The sequence below is a fragment of the Mastigoproctus giganteus genome, chromosome 4 (assembly GCF_048544385.1).
Source record: "Mastigoproctus giganteus isolate SK-2022 chromosome 4, ASM4854438v1, whole genome shotgun sequence".
In the NCBI taxonomy this organism is placed as follows: Eukaryota; Metazoa; Arthropoda; class Arachnida; order Uropygi; family Thelyphonidae; genus Mastigoproctus; species Mastigoproctus giganteus.
Window position 1 is genome coordinate 173,516,427 of NC_143578.1, and position 12,972 is coordinate 173,529,398.

At 40.4% G+C, this 12,972-nt stretch overlaps 1 protein-coding gene across 1 annotated transcript in view; it reads right to left on the reverse strand.

The window, feature by feature from the left end:
• LOC150087211 (glycogen debranching enzyme) overlaps window positions 1-12,972 on the reverse strand; it is a 763,093-nt gene that overhangs the window by 97,707 nt on the left and 652,414 nt on the right. The window contains exon 24 of the mRNA XM_090371076.1: window positions 5,332-5,444. Within this exon, the coding sequence (XP_090227202.1) occupies window positions 5,332-5,444 (113 nt within the window). The remainder of the gene's footprint in view (window positions 1-5,331; window positions 5,445-12,972) is intronic.

Sequence of the window (12,972 nt, forward strand, 5' to 3'; positions counted from 1 at the left end):
GGTCGATGGTGAAACCCTGTGGGCTGCTGTCCTGGTCAGGAATCCCTATTTCACCGTCACCAAGATTCCCAACTATTGTCTACCGTGGGCCCCATGTTATCACTCCCAAAGCATGTTTTATGCGTCTCACTTTATTGCTGGCCAGGGGAAAATATCCTCCCAGCCACAAGATATCTGAAGAATATTCACTTGGAATTCCCGAATGGCAAAATCATTATGAGGGCCAATGCTAACTGCAGGTTACCGGTGTGGTTCAGTAAAACCCCACAGTGACATGGTGCATCAAACAGGCAATGCTTTGAAGAATATCTGACAAACAGCAGCTTCGCAATCCTAAACCAGCCCAATAACCTATCAACATTTTCAAGTACGATGTGGGAAGACACAACAGACATCACCCTGGCTACCAGATCCATTGCAGGACACATCTCATCTGGAACCGTCAGAAAAAGCTGGACTACGTCAGACCACAGGGTCATTACTTTTTAACTATATGACTCCGTAACCAGACAAATGACAGCAAGGCAAACCCTGCATAGATATGCCACTAATAAGGCAGACTGGCCTTTGTTCCAGGAATCCCTGCACATGGCTGCTCAAAACCAGACACACGAAATTGCTAGTCAAACGCATTACAGAAGCTGCTGACAACTCGAAGTGGAAAAAACCAACTCCGGGTGCTGTCCCCTGCTGGTGCCTGGAGCTACAACAACTCTGATGTGATGTCAACAACAGGCTTGTTTGTTTGTTTGTTTGGGTTTTATTGGCGCATTAGCAACTAAGGCTATAATGCACCAAAACCAGGTCATATAAAAAAGTGAAACTTTCAGTGACCTAATGGATGTCATCAACAACAGGTGAAAATCCTTTCAGCATGCAAGACAATTGTGGCCCGTCGCAGAAGTTTAAGTGCTCCGTCAATGGTACCACACTGTGTGAAACCAATATACAGCAATGATTAGACAACGGAAGCAGCGCTTGTGTGAGAACTTGGTCTCCATAATTGGAAATGATAACCCCTGGGAGAGTGGTCTATAGAGTGACCACCAATAAATTCCCCAGAGGTGGTCATCCTTGCTAACAGGACACCACAGGGAGCATACACAAAGACATAGCATGAATCTATCAATAACATCTTGGATGCCATGTTTCTGCAACATCTGACCCCAGAGCAACTGCAGCTTTGCCACGGAAATTATGTTTATCGTATGACTCAAGTGATCTAATTCCTTCACAGGATGAGCTGGACATCACCACTGTCAAACCGCACAGAAACTCCCTGTTGCAGATCTCCTAGAACCAGAGATCATAAAAAAGGCCGTTGAAACCACCCCAAAAACAATACTAAGCCTCTTCATCAACCAGTGTCTCAAGGAGCACTACTTTCCTCGTGCTTGGCAAACAGCAAAGCTTTGGCTTATCCTTAAGAACCCAACTAAACAGCAGGACCACCCGGGATCTTATTGACGCATCGCACTCCTAGTGTATTAAGCCAACTACTAGCCACTACTCACATGCAATAGGATCGAAAATCACTAATGTAGGCCTACATTCCTAAAACCAATTTAGATTCAGAAAAGTATGCTCTTCTCTTGACGCCCTAGAAAACATCATCAATGCTGCAAACACAAACCAGTCGCAAATATTTCCTCATCACAGCAATAGATTTTGCTAGGGCATTTGACACCTTTTGGTGGCCAAGTATCCTCGATTGGCTCCAGGAAGCCAACCTACTGGCAAACCTCTTTGAATGCATCTAGGCATATCTCTCAAACAGATCTGTTACAGTTAGTGCCCAATACTGCTGTCATGCGACCGGTATACAGAGGATGCCCACAAGGATCCGTTCTGGGCCCCACTCCTCTGAAATGTGGTTCTCGACAGCCTTTTAAACCTGGACCTTGGAAACGTGAGGTCTCTGGCCTACGCAGATGATCTAACCCTGATTCTGGCTGAAGATACAAGGGCTCTACTAAAGATTTCAGCAAATCGAGCAATCACCATCCTATAGGACTGGGCAGATCAAAACAACTTAATGATCTCAACAAAAACATGCTCTGTTCTCCTAAAGGGGATCCATGACATAAGGAGACCTCCCTAAATTAAGATACAGGCTAACTACAAGCTAACTACAAGAGCTAAACTACCTTGGTCATATTGGATAATACTATGTCTTTTACACTGCATTTTAAGTACATTCAGAGCAAGATCAAAGGCTATTCTGCAATGTTCAAGTGAGTTCTCGTAGGGACTGGGGCCTAAAGAAGAAGACCCTTCCCTCATTTACAAGGCGGTTTTTCTTCCTGCCATTAACCCCAGGGGTTCACATCTGGTGAGTATGGCCTTGGCACACCCAGGGTCCTGAGCTGGATATCATTATTCTTATCTTTCTTGGTGATTCTCTTCTACTTTTGACTCTCTCTCTCTCTCTCTCAGGATAACTCGGGGAATTTTTTTTTTTTTTTTAACTGGTGCAGCATAAGCCTTGGGCTTCCTTGCACCATATGGCTATTAATAATAATAATCTCTTACATATCGGGCATCTGGTTCTGCAAAGGCAAGCACTGCTGTAAGTAGGAGAAAGCTGGAGACCATACAGTGCGCCACCCAGTTGACAATTTCTAGAGCTTGTAACGCAGTCAGCACTCGCGCATTCCAGGGTCTGATGGGAGCTCTTCCTCTGGACTTGGAGATTGTTCGCCATGGGCTGCTCTACCTTCTCTCAAAGGGCAGAGGAACTACCTGCTTGGACTTTACCCTAGACTGGGCCAAGGATCCAAAGATTGAAAAGAGACGTCTCACCACCACCCACAACAGCAGACCTGGCTGTCCCACTGGGAGACCTCAACAAAGAGTGAAATAACCCGAAAACCATGGGGACCGTGGATATCCCATAACTCCTCTATACTACTGACAGGCAAATCTAGGTACACCAACAATGTGACAATTAATCCTGATTGGGACTCTGTCCCAAGAATAACTTTCAACGGGATTGGACATTGAGAACTTACTACTGAAATCATCATTGTGACCACAAATCTTGGACGAGACCCTGTCCTGAAAATGACCCTCCACTGGATTGGACAGCACAGGAATAATGCAGCTTTTGCCTATTGGCGAATTGTTATTTATTATTTATTTTTTTTTATGAAAACCCCAAACACGAAAGGTATCAAAACCTATAGTACTTAGTACTGTGCATGGGTTGAAGGAGAGTATGGGGAGAGCAGGATGCTGGAAACTTTGCTCTAGAGAATAAACATGGGTTTCATCACTTCAAGCCTCCAATAAGCAAATTGGTGGTATTTCACCGGTTGATGAAAGTCATCTACCACCTGATGTTTATTCTGAGAAAGAGGAAGAATCTCATCAGCACTGAGCATGCTCAAACCATTCAAAGCTTTATACACCTCAATCAGATCACCTCGCAGGTGCCTAGTCTCCAGACACTGTAATTTGCAAAACTGAAGCCTTTCTTCGTAAGAGGAACCCTTTGTTCCATTCACTAATCTTGTTGCGCTTCTCTGTATTGTTCCAACAGCTCTACATCCTTTTTTAAAATGAGGCTTCCAGATCTGTATACAGTACTCAAGGTGTGGTCTGATCATTGCCTTATGCAAGGGGAAAATCACCTCATCTGTGCTAGAAAATTTCCTGTATATCATTGACAAGACACCATGAGCTACTCTCGCAGACCATCTGCACTGCTCAGAAAACTTCATATCAGCCTGCACAATTACCCCCAGGTCCTTTTCATTCTCTACAACTGTCAGTGTAGTACCACACAGTTGTTACATTACTCTGGGGTTGCTGCTTCCCATATGCAGGCAGTACTTTACATTTGTCAATGTTAAACTTCAGTTGCCACCTCTCAGCCCATCTGCTCAACTTTTCTTGATCCTGTTGCAGCAGTGTACTGTCATTAGTGACATTAACAACCCTGCTAACCTTCGTATCGTCTGCAAACTTGGACATTAAGCTTAATATACCATCATCAATATCATTAATAAATACATAACAACAATGGACAACAATGGACCCAACACTGAATCCTGAGGGATTCCAGTAATAACATTAGTCCACGAAGAGCAGTGTCCATTGATTACCATTCTCTGTCTTCTCCCACTCAACCATCCCTTTATCCATAGCAGCAATTTGCCTCCAGTTCCACACTGCTGCAACTTGCGCAGCAGTATCAAAAGCCTTTCTAAGATCGAAATATATGATATCAAAGTTATTCCCTGCATCCAGTTCCTTTGTGACTACATCATAGTATCCAATCAAACTGGTCAAATAAGACTTCCCCTTAACAAAACCATGCTGTGTCCGAACTATAACTGAAGTCTTGTCTAGATTATCCTGCAATGCTTCTTTAACCAGTGATTCCATTAATTTCCCTGGAACAGAAGTTACACTAACAGGTCTGTAATTACTTGTCACCCTTTGATCATACTTTGTGAATTGGATTTACATTTGCACATATCCATTTCGTGGGTACCTCCTCTGAGTCCAAGGAAGCTCTCATAATGGCTAAGGGTTTGCTTACTACCTTTGCTGCCTCCTTTAATGTAACTGGATAGATCCCATCCACCCTAGGTGCCTTTCTTATGTTTATCTTCAACAATTTCTCCTCCACTTTACTCTCAGTTATTACAAGATTATCTTGTAATAACTGAGAGTAAGCTTACTGTCAGAGTTTAATACACCTCTGGCATTCCCCTCCCTGAATAACTCCTCATGTGTGGTGAATGTAGATGCAAAATATTCATTTAGTTTGTTAGCTACCTGAGCAGGATCATCAAAAGTTGAACCATCGATATCAAGTGGATCAATCTGATTCATCACCTTCCTTCTAGAGTTTACATAAGTAAAGAAATCTTTGCTGCTTTCTTTGCATCCTTTGTAAAAGATTTCTCGTAATCTGCCTTTGCCTGCCTAACCTCCTTTGTGACTTGGATAAGGACCAGTTTATATCCATCATAGGCTTCCGTGTCACCTGTTAATTTATATGTATCCCATGCATTTTTTTTCTCTGTCACATGTCTAATTAGTTTATCTGACATCCATTTAAGCCTAAATCTTGATGTCAGTTGAACTAATTACACATGTGGCAGAGAAAAAAAAATGCATGGGATACATATTGAATACTTAGGTTGGGTAACTGTTCAAACACATCCTGTGGTTACTTGGATGCTTCCCAATTCTACAATGGTTAATATTTTTACTATTTTCAATGCACCAAAACTCCATCTCACATACATCAAAATGAAATCTCAAGCTGGTACTGTGTGTAGGTATAAAATTTTGGTATCAAGCAAATTGACAACTTACCACCATCTTTCCTTTCTACACTGTTATAAGGATAGAAACCTTTTCTAAACATAAGAATCAACCATCGAAGAGCAGATTTAGAAAGACCAACAAGTTCTATTGCTGAACCATCTCTGAAAATAGAAATTTTATTAAAAGAAAATGTGTATTTCTCATAATAGAAATGTATATTATTATTATATTACCTATTATAAAAACATTATCAGCAGTGATCATTCATGTATTAAGAATTTGCAGATAAAGGAACCACTAGGTGGCAGTGATCACAGTGTACTGATGTGGGATTTACTTAAAGATTTAATCACCGTCAGGGGTAAAGGAAAGGGTTTTTGCTTCTGTAAAGGTGAGTACAGTGTTCTCAGACAGTTTTTAAATTCTGTACAGTGGGATCAACCGACAATGTTACCAACAGTAAATTCTAAGTGGGAAGCATTCAAGGAATTAATTGTGGAAACTACTAAACGTTTCTTACCTATTAAGAAATATTGTTCAAGGTTTAGGCCTAAATGGTTATCTAATGAACTAATGAAACTCGTAACAGAGAAGAAAAATGCATGGAATGCATATAAATTATCAAGCGACTCAGAAGCCTATGGCAGATATAAGCTAGTCTGTAATCAGGTCACAAAAGAGGTTAGGCAGGCGAAGGCAGATTACGAGAAATCCTTGGCAAAAGATGCTAAGAAAAACAGCAAGGATTTCTTTACTTATATAAACTCTAAAAGGAAGTGGATGAATCTGATTGGTCCACTTGATATAGATGGTTCCACTGTTGATGATCCTGCTCAGATAGCAAATAAACTGAATGAGCATTTTGCATCTACATTCACACGTGAGGAATTATTAAGGTTTGAAAATGGCAGAAGGTTATCAAATTGTAGCAGGATACTTAATGATTTTGTAATAACTGAGAGCAAAGTGGAGGAGAAATTGTTGAAGTTAAACATAAGAAAGGCACCTGGGGTGGATGGGATCTATCCAGTTATATTAAAGGAGGCGGCAAAGCAACTAAAAAACCCTTAGCCATAATTATGAGAGCATCCTTGGACTCAGAGGAGGTTCCCACGGACGGGAGATGTGCAAATGTATTCCCAATTCACAAAGGGGGATCGAAGGGTGACATGAGTAATTACAGACCAGTTAGTTTAACTTCTGTTCTGGGTAAAATAATGGAGTTACTGGTTAAAGATGCACTGCAGGATCATCTAGACAAGACTGCAGCAATAATTCAGACACAGCATGGGTTTGTTAAGGGAAAGTCTTGTCTGACAAATTTGATTGGTTATTATGATGTGGTCACAAAGGAACTGGAAAATAATTTTGATATCATATATTTGGATTTCAGGAAAGCTTTTGACACTGTTGCGCATGGAAGACTATTGTACAAATTGGAGCAGAATGGTATAATTAAGGGTAAGTTGCTACAATGGATAAAAGGATGGTTAAGTGGGAGAATACAGAGGGTGGTAATCAATGGGTGCTGCTCTTCGTGGACTAATGTTATTAGAGGAGTCCCACAGGGTTCTGTGTTGGGTGCACTGTTGTTTTGTATATTTATCAATGATATTGATGAAGGTATATCAGGCTTAATGTTGAAGTTTGCAGATGATACAAAGGTTGGCAGGGTTGTTAATGACAGTAATGGCAGTGTGCTACTGCAACAGGATCTAGATAATTTGGGCAGATGGGCTAAGAAGTGGCAACTGAAGTTTAACCTTGACAAATGCAAAATACTGCATATGGGTAGAAGTAACTCTAGAGAAACGTACCAACTGTGTGGTACTACACGTAAGGTGGTAGAAAATGAAAAAGACCTGGGAGTAATTGTGCAGTCAGATATGAAGTTTTCTGAGTAATTCAGACAGTCTGCTAGGGCAGGTCATGGGGTTTTGTCAATGATATATAAGAATTTTGCTAGCAGGGAGAAGGAGGTGATTGTCCCTCTGTATAAGGCAATGGTCAGGCCACGCCTTGAGTACTGCGTACAGGTCTGGAGGCCTCATTTTAGGAAGGATGTAGATTTACTTGAGTGTGTACAGAGAAGGGCAACCAGATTGGTGAGGGGAATGAAGGGATCCTCTTACCAAGAGAGGCTTAAGTTCTGTAAATTGCAGTGGCTGGAGACTAGGCACCTGCGCGGTGATCTGATTGAGGTGTATAAGGCCTTGAATGGGCTGAGCACGCTGAATTCTGATGGCATCGTTCCACTTGTTCAGATTACGAACCTAAGCGGGCATAAATTCAAATTAAGAAAGGATAGATGTAGAATAGATGTGTGGAAATTTGCCTTTTGCCAGCGGGTAGTTAATTGCTGGAACAAACTTCCATCTGTCGTTGTGGAAGTTGATAGGTTGAATAAATTTAAGGAGGAACTGGACAGTCATTTGAAGGGAATGGTGTGATTTTTTTTTTTTTTTTTTGGCTGATGCTGCATAAGCTCATACACTTGCTTTCTTGCATCACATGCCACTATTACTACTATTATCAGTTACTCTAAATTCTCAACTCATACAAATAGAATTTTATACATTTATGTCCTACTGTCTGATTTAAGCAAGTTTAGCTGCTCTGATGTAACAACTAGGCAACCTACTCTTCTTTCAAAGATTCTGGTACTTTCTCTGATATAAGAATGGTGCTTCCATTTATGACAAGAGGAGTGTATATTACCCACCTCTACAACATTAGGTTTTTTTTTTTTTTTTTTTTTTATGAGAACCCCAAACACGAGAGGTATTATAACCTATAGTACTTAGTACCGTGCTTGGGTTGGAGGTTGAGAAGACGAAAGAAGATATTTGTTGATATTGGACTTGAACTTCTGTAGATTGTAATTTTCAGGAAATACGTATGAAGGGAGGTTGTTCCAGAAAACGGCAGTTGAATGAATAAATGAGGAAGATGAAAAGTTGGTTCTGTGGGTTTGAAGTTGGACAGTAAATGGATGTTGACTGGTGGCGGCACGTGTTCGGACTGTTTTGAAAGAGAGAGCGGAAATTATAGAAGCCAATTCAGAAGAACAGTGCCCATGGAAGTATCTGTAGAAGAGGCATGCAGCAGAAACAGTGCGTCTATGAGAAAGCGAGTGGATAGAGACTCTGTTAGAGATGAATCATTAATTAACCTAACTGCCCTCTTCTGAATGGAATCAAGAAGCCTGAGAGAGGTTTTGGGGGCACCACCCCAGATGTGGGAACAATATTCCATGGCAGGGCGGATTTGTGATTTATACAGAGTGAGCAGCTGTTTGGGAGAAAAGTAACGCCGAGAGCGAAAGAGAAAACCAAGTTTTTTAGATGCAGAGGAAGCAATATTTGTAATGTGCTTGTGCCAAGAGAGATTAGAAGTCAGGGTAATTCCCAAAAGAGATATATCATTTTGCCTAGAAATCGGAGTGTCACTAAAGATAAGCATAGGAGCAGAAGAATCCTTTTTGCGAGATATAAGACAAGATTGAGTTTTAGAAGGGTTGAAATCAACTAAGTTGTCTTTGCCCCACTGGATAATTACCTGAAGATCGGCATTTAAGGAATTGGCAGCAGAGTTTCGAGAACTTGAAGCTGATTGAGCTGGACAAGGTTTCTCAAAACGGAAAGTTGAATGCAATGTGCTATCATCGGCAAAACTATGGATAGGATTTCCGGTCAATGGAAGAAGGTCATTGATATACAAGAGGAAAAGAGTGGGGGAAAGAACTGAACCTTGGGGGACACCGGCATTAGTGGAGAAGTTAGAAGACAGAGAGCCATCTACCATCACCCCCAGTGAGCGATCAGAGAGAAAACTGATAACCAATTACTAAAAACAGTTGGCAAACCATAAGATGGAAGCTTGTTTAGAAGACCTTTATGCCAAACACGATCAAAAGCCTTTGAGATGTCAAGAGCAACTACTTGTGTTTCACCGAACCTTTCCATTGAATTAGTCCATAAATGGGTAGCATAAGCCAGAATATCACCAGTGGATCGACACTGACGGAATCCATACTGGCGATCGTTGATCAGACGGAAGGTTTCTAGATAGTTTAAGAGTTGGCGGTTAATTGATTTCTCCATTACTTTAGAAAGAGTAGAAGTAATTGCAATGGGACGATAATTGGATGGGAGGGATTTGTCACCCTTTTTAGGAACTGGCTGGATATGAGAAAATTTCCAAGCAGAAGGAAAAACACCTTTGGAATAAGAAAGTGAAAAAAGGCGGCAAAGAATAGGAGTAAGTTCAGGAGCACAGGTTTTGAGAACAAGTGGAGAAATACCATCAGAACCTGGAGCTTTCTTAGCATCAAGATTCATCAAAATCCTTCTGATATCCTTTTGACGGAAGACCACAGGAGGCATTGAATGGAGCGTGTTAGGAATGGTGGAAGATCATTAATACATGTGCTCAAAGAAAAATGGGATGCTAGTAGGTCAGCTTTATCCTTGGCTGAAGTGACAACAGAACCATCTGGTTTGGACAGAGGTGGGAGCAGAGATGGGCAAAAGTTGCGGCCTTTGGCAAGAGACCAGAATGCTCGACTACCATTAGGGCAAGAAGCAAGTTTTCTACTCTTAGCCTGTTCAAACTCTAGTTTGGACTGATTAATAACTGCTTTACAATTGTTGCGAGCTTTGGTGTAGGCAGAAAATGAAACTGAAGAATTAGAAACAAGCCAATTACGATATGCAACGTTCTTCTCTTGGACAGCCTTAGCACATTTATTGGAAAACCAAGGTTTAGATAAAGGACGAGATTTTAAAGTGGAGTGTGGGATAAAGGATTCCATTCCTGCAGAATAATTTCACTGACACGATCTGAGCAAACGTTGACATCAGAAGTTTTGAAACAGTAATCAGACCAAGGAAAAGAAGAAAAGAAGTCTCGCAGGTCATTCTATTTTGCATTCTTGTAATGCCAAACAATACGAGGTTGGGAATAGCCATGAGATAAAGGTTCCATTGGAGAAGAGGCAATCACCAAGTTGTGATCTGAAGTGCCTAAAGGACCTCTCACTTCAACCTTGTACTTAGAAGGGTTATTTGTAAGAAAAAGATCAAGCGTATTGGCTGTATGATTAGGATTGTCCGGTATTCTTGTAGGTAAATGAACAATCTGTGCTAGGTCATTAGTAATTGCAAAAGCCTCAGCATCTCGACCTGCTGGGTCGGTGTGACTAGAAAACGGAAGCCAGCTGGAGTTGTGAACGTTAAAATCACCAAGGAAAATTACCTCACTGTTAGGAAAGTTGGACTTGAGAAAGTCAAGTTGCAAAGAGAGGAAGTCAAAGAGCTCCAAGTGATTAGTGGAGTTGGGAGAACGGTAGAGACAACAGATGAATTTTACACAATGAGGTAGAGAGATTTTAAGCCAGAGAAGATCAAAGAGAGGAGATTCCAAATTGCCAAGTCTCTGACAGGGAATATCAGAACGGACATATGCACAAGTACCACCTTTGAGGCGAAAGGAATCATACTGCAAATAATTTGGACATCTGAGATGAGCAGTAGTTGAATCAACGGATAACTGAGATTCAGTCAGAAAAAGTACATGGGGTTTGGAAGACTGCAAGTGGAAATGGACATCGTTGAGATTAGAATTGAGACCACGTATATTTGTGAAATGAATTAGGAAGTCCTTGGGAGGTTTAGATCTTTTCGCAGATAAGCTTGCTCTATTATTTTGACAATTCATGGTGTATTCAATAGTAAGAAAAAGTGGGTGGGACATGCTGTATGAAGTAATGAAATTTTTGGATATGGTGTACATGTGGTAAGAATATACCCAGATCCTTGACACAACGTGGCCTCAACAATGCTCCCCGCATACACACTACTCGGACTCCCTCCAGTCACTATCTGGCAGAGTAGAGGTAGCAAGATTATACACTAGCTGATCCGGAAGCTTCCTAGAGAGTTACCAATAGGTTCAGTCTGGTGTACTAACTAGCGGCCGGCCTGCGAACACCGTTTTAGAGCTGTACCCTCGAAATGTAAGGAATATTGGATCTCGCCACGACATTCATCATAACCTCAAAAATCATCAATCATACTGCATGATGGAAGAGATAGGGAAGGGTTGGCCGGAACTTAGCTCTAGAGACTAAACATGGGTTCCACCACTTCAAGCCTCCAATAAGCAAAGTGGTGGTATTTCACCGGTTGATGAGAGTCATCTACCACCTAGAGTAAATTTATTCCAACAAATGTAAAATTTTTGCAGATATATTTTCTACAACCATCCTTTTTCAATTTCAATTTGCTTCCTTGTTTGGTTCTTCTGTTAAAAAATAAGGACACATTCACATTTAGTTTACTTAATCCTTTAAAAGCTTTATATACTACAATTAGATCACCATGCTGATGCTTAGTTTTGAGAGACTGCAAGTAATAGAAGCTTAAGCTTCCCTGATAAGAATATCCTTTTGTACCTCCAACTAATATTGCAGCTCTTATATACACCCTTTCCAAATGATCTGCGTCCCTTCTAAAATGAGGTTTCCAAACCTGTATTCAGTATTCCAGATTTAAACTAACCATTGTCTTATTACAACAAGATGATCACCTTTGTTCCTGCTGGCAAACTTCCTGTATATCATTGCAGAACTCCAAGAGCTGCTCTAGTATCTTGTTTGACTGTACACCCAGATCTTTTTTTCATACTCCACTGCCTCAAGTTTGATACTACCCAATTGGCATGTTATTTTGAAATTACTACTACCTAAATGAAATACTCTGAATTTAATGCTGTTAAACGTCAGGTAGTTTATCTAGTGATGTGGATAATTGAATGATTAATCACTGATTATTTTAATAATCAAAATAATCAATTATATTGGCAAATATGATTTTTACTTTTACCACCACTAATATATCAGCTTTTTGCAGTCGATTATTATGCATAGTTTTCAAAAATATTTCATAAAATTTCATATTACATGACAAATCACTGCTCAGAGAATTTTATGTTGGACTGTATAGTTATACCTAGATCTTTTATCATTAATTTTATGTGTACCATTAATATATTACTATAATTTAGAGAAGTAGATATAACAATGATCCGTCATATTACCTGCAAATAATAAATGTTAGCATGTGCACATGGCAGTACTGCTGGAAAGGCAGTTGTAATATGAGTACAGTTTATTTTTAAGGCATATCTAATGCATATTGTTTGTTTCTTCTGTGTTTTGCTTACAATCATATTGCTAAAATGTTATTGTTAAAAGAAGAAGCAATGGAAGTGTCTGAATCATCAACCTGAAAATTTCTGCTACGTGTGTGGATGGTTTACAACAAAAACTCAGTGGAAGAAAATTTACAGCATTACTAAATGTGCAATCTTTGTACTTTGGTTGCAAGACTGGGGATCAGGACAAAACATGTACTTCACATATGTGGTGTATTACCTGCACCACACAACTGAGGATGTGGCTAAATAGGAATAGTAAAAGTATGCCTTTTGTTGTTCCTATGGTGTGGCAAGAACCATGCAACCATATTGACGATTATTGTTTCTGCATGCAAAAATATCACGTATGACTAGAAAAAGCAAGCATGAATATCATCTGCAATAAGGCCTGTTCCACATAATAAAGACCTGCCTGTGCCAGACCCCCCCCAAAATCTCGGGATAAAGGAAGCAGTGATGAATATAGCAAGG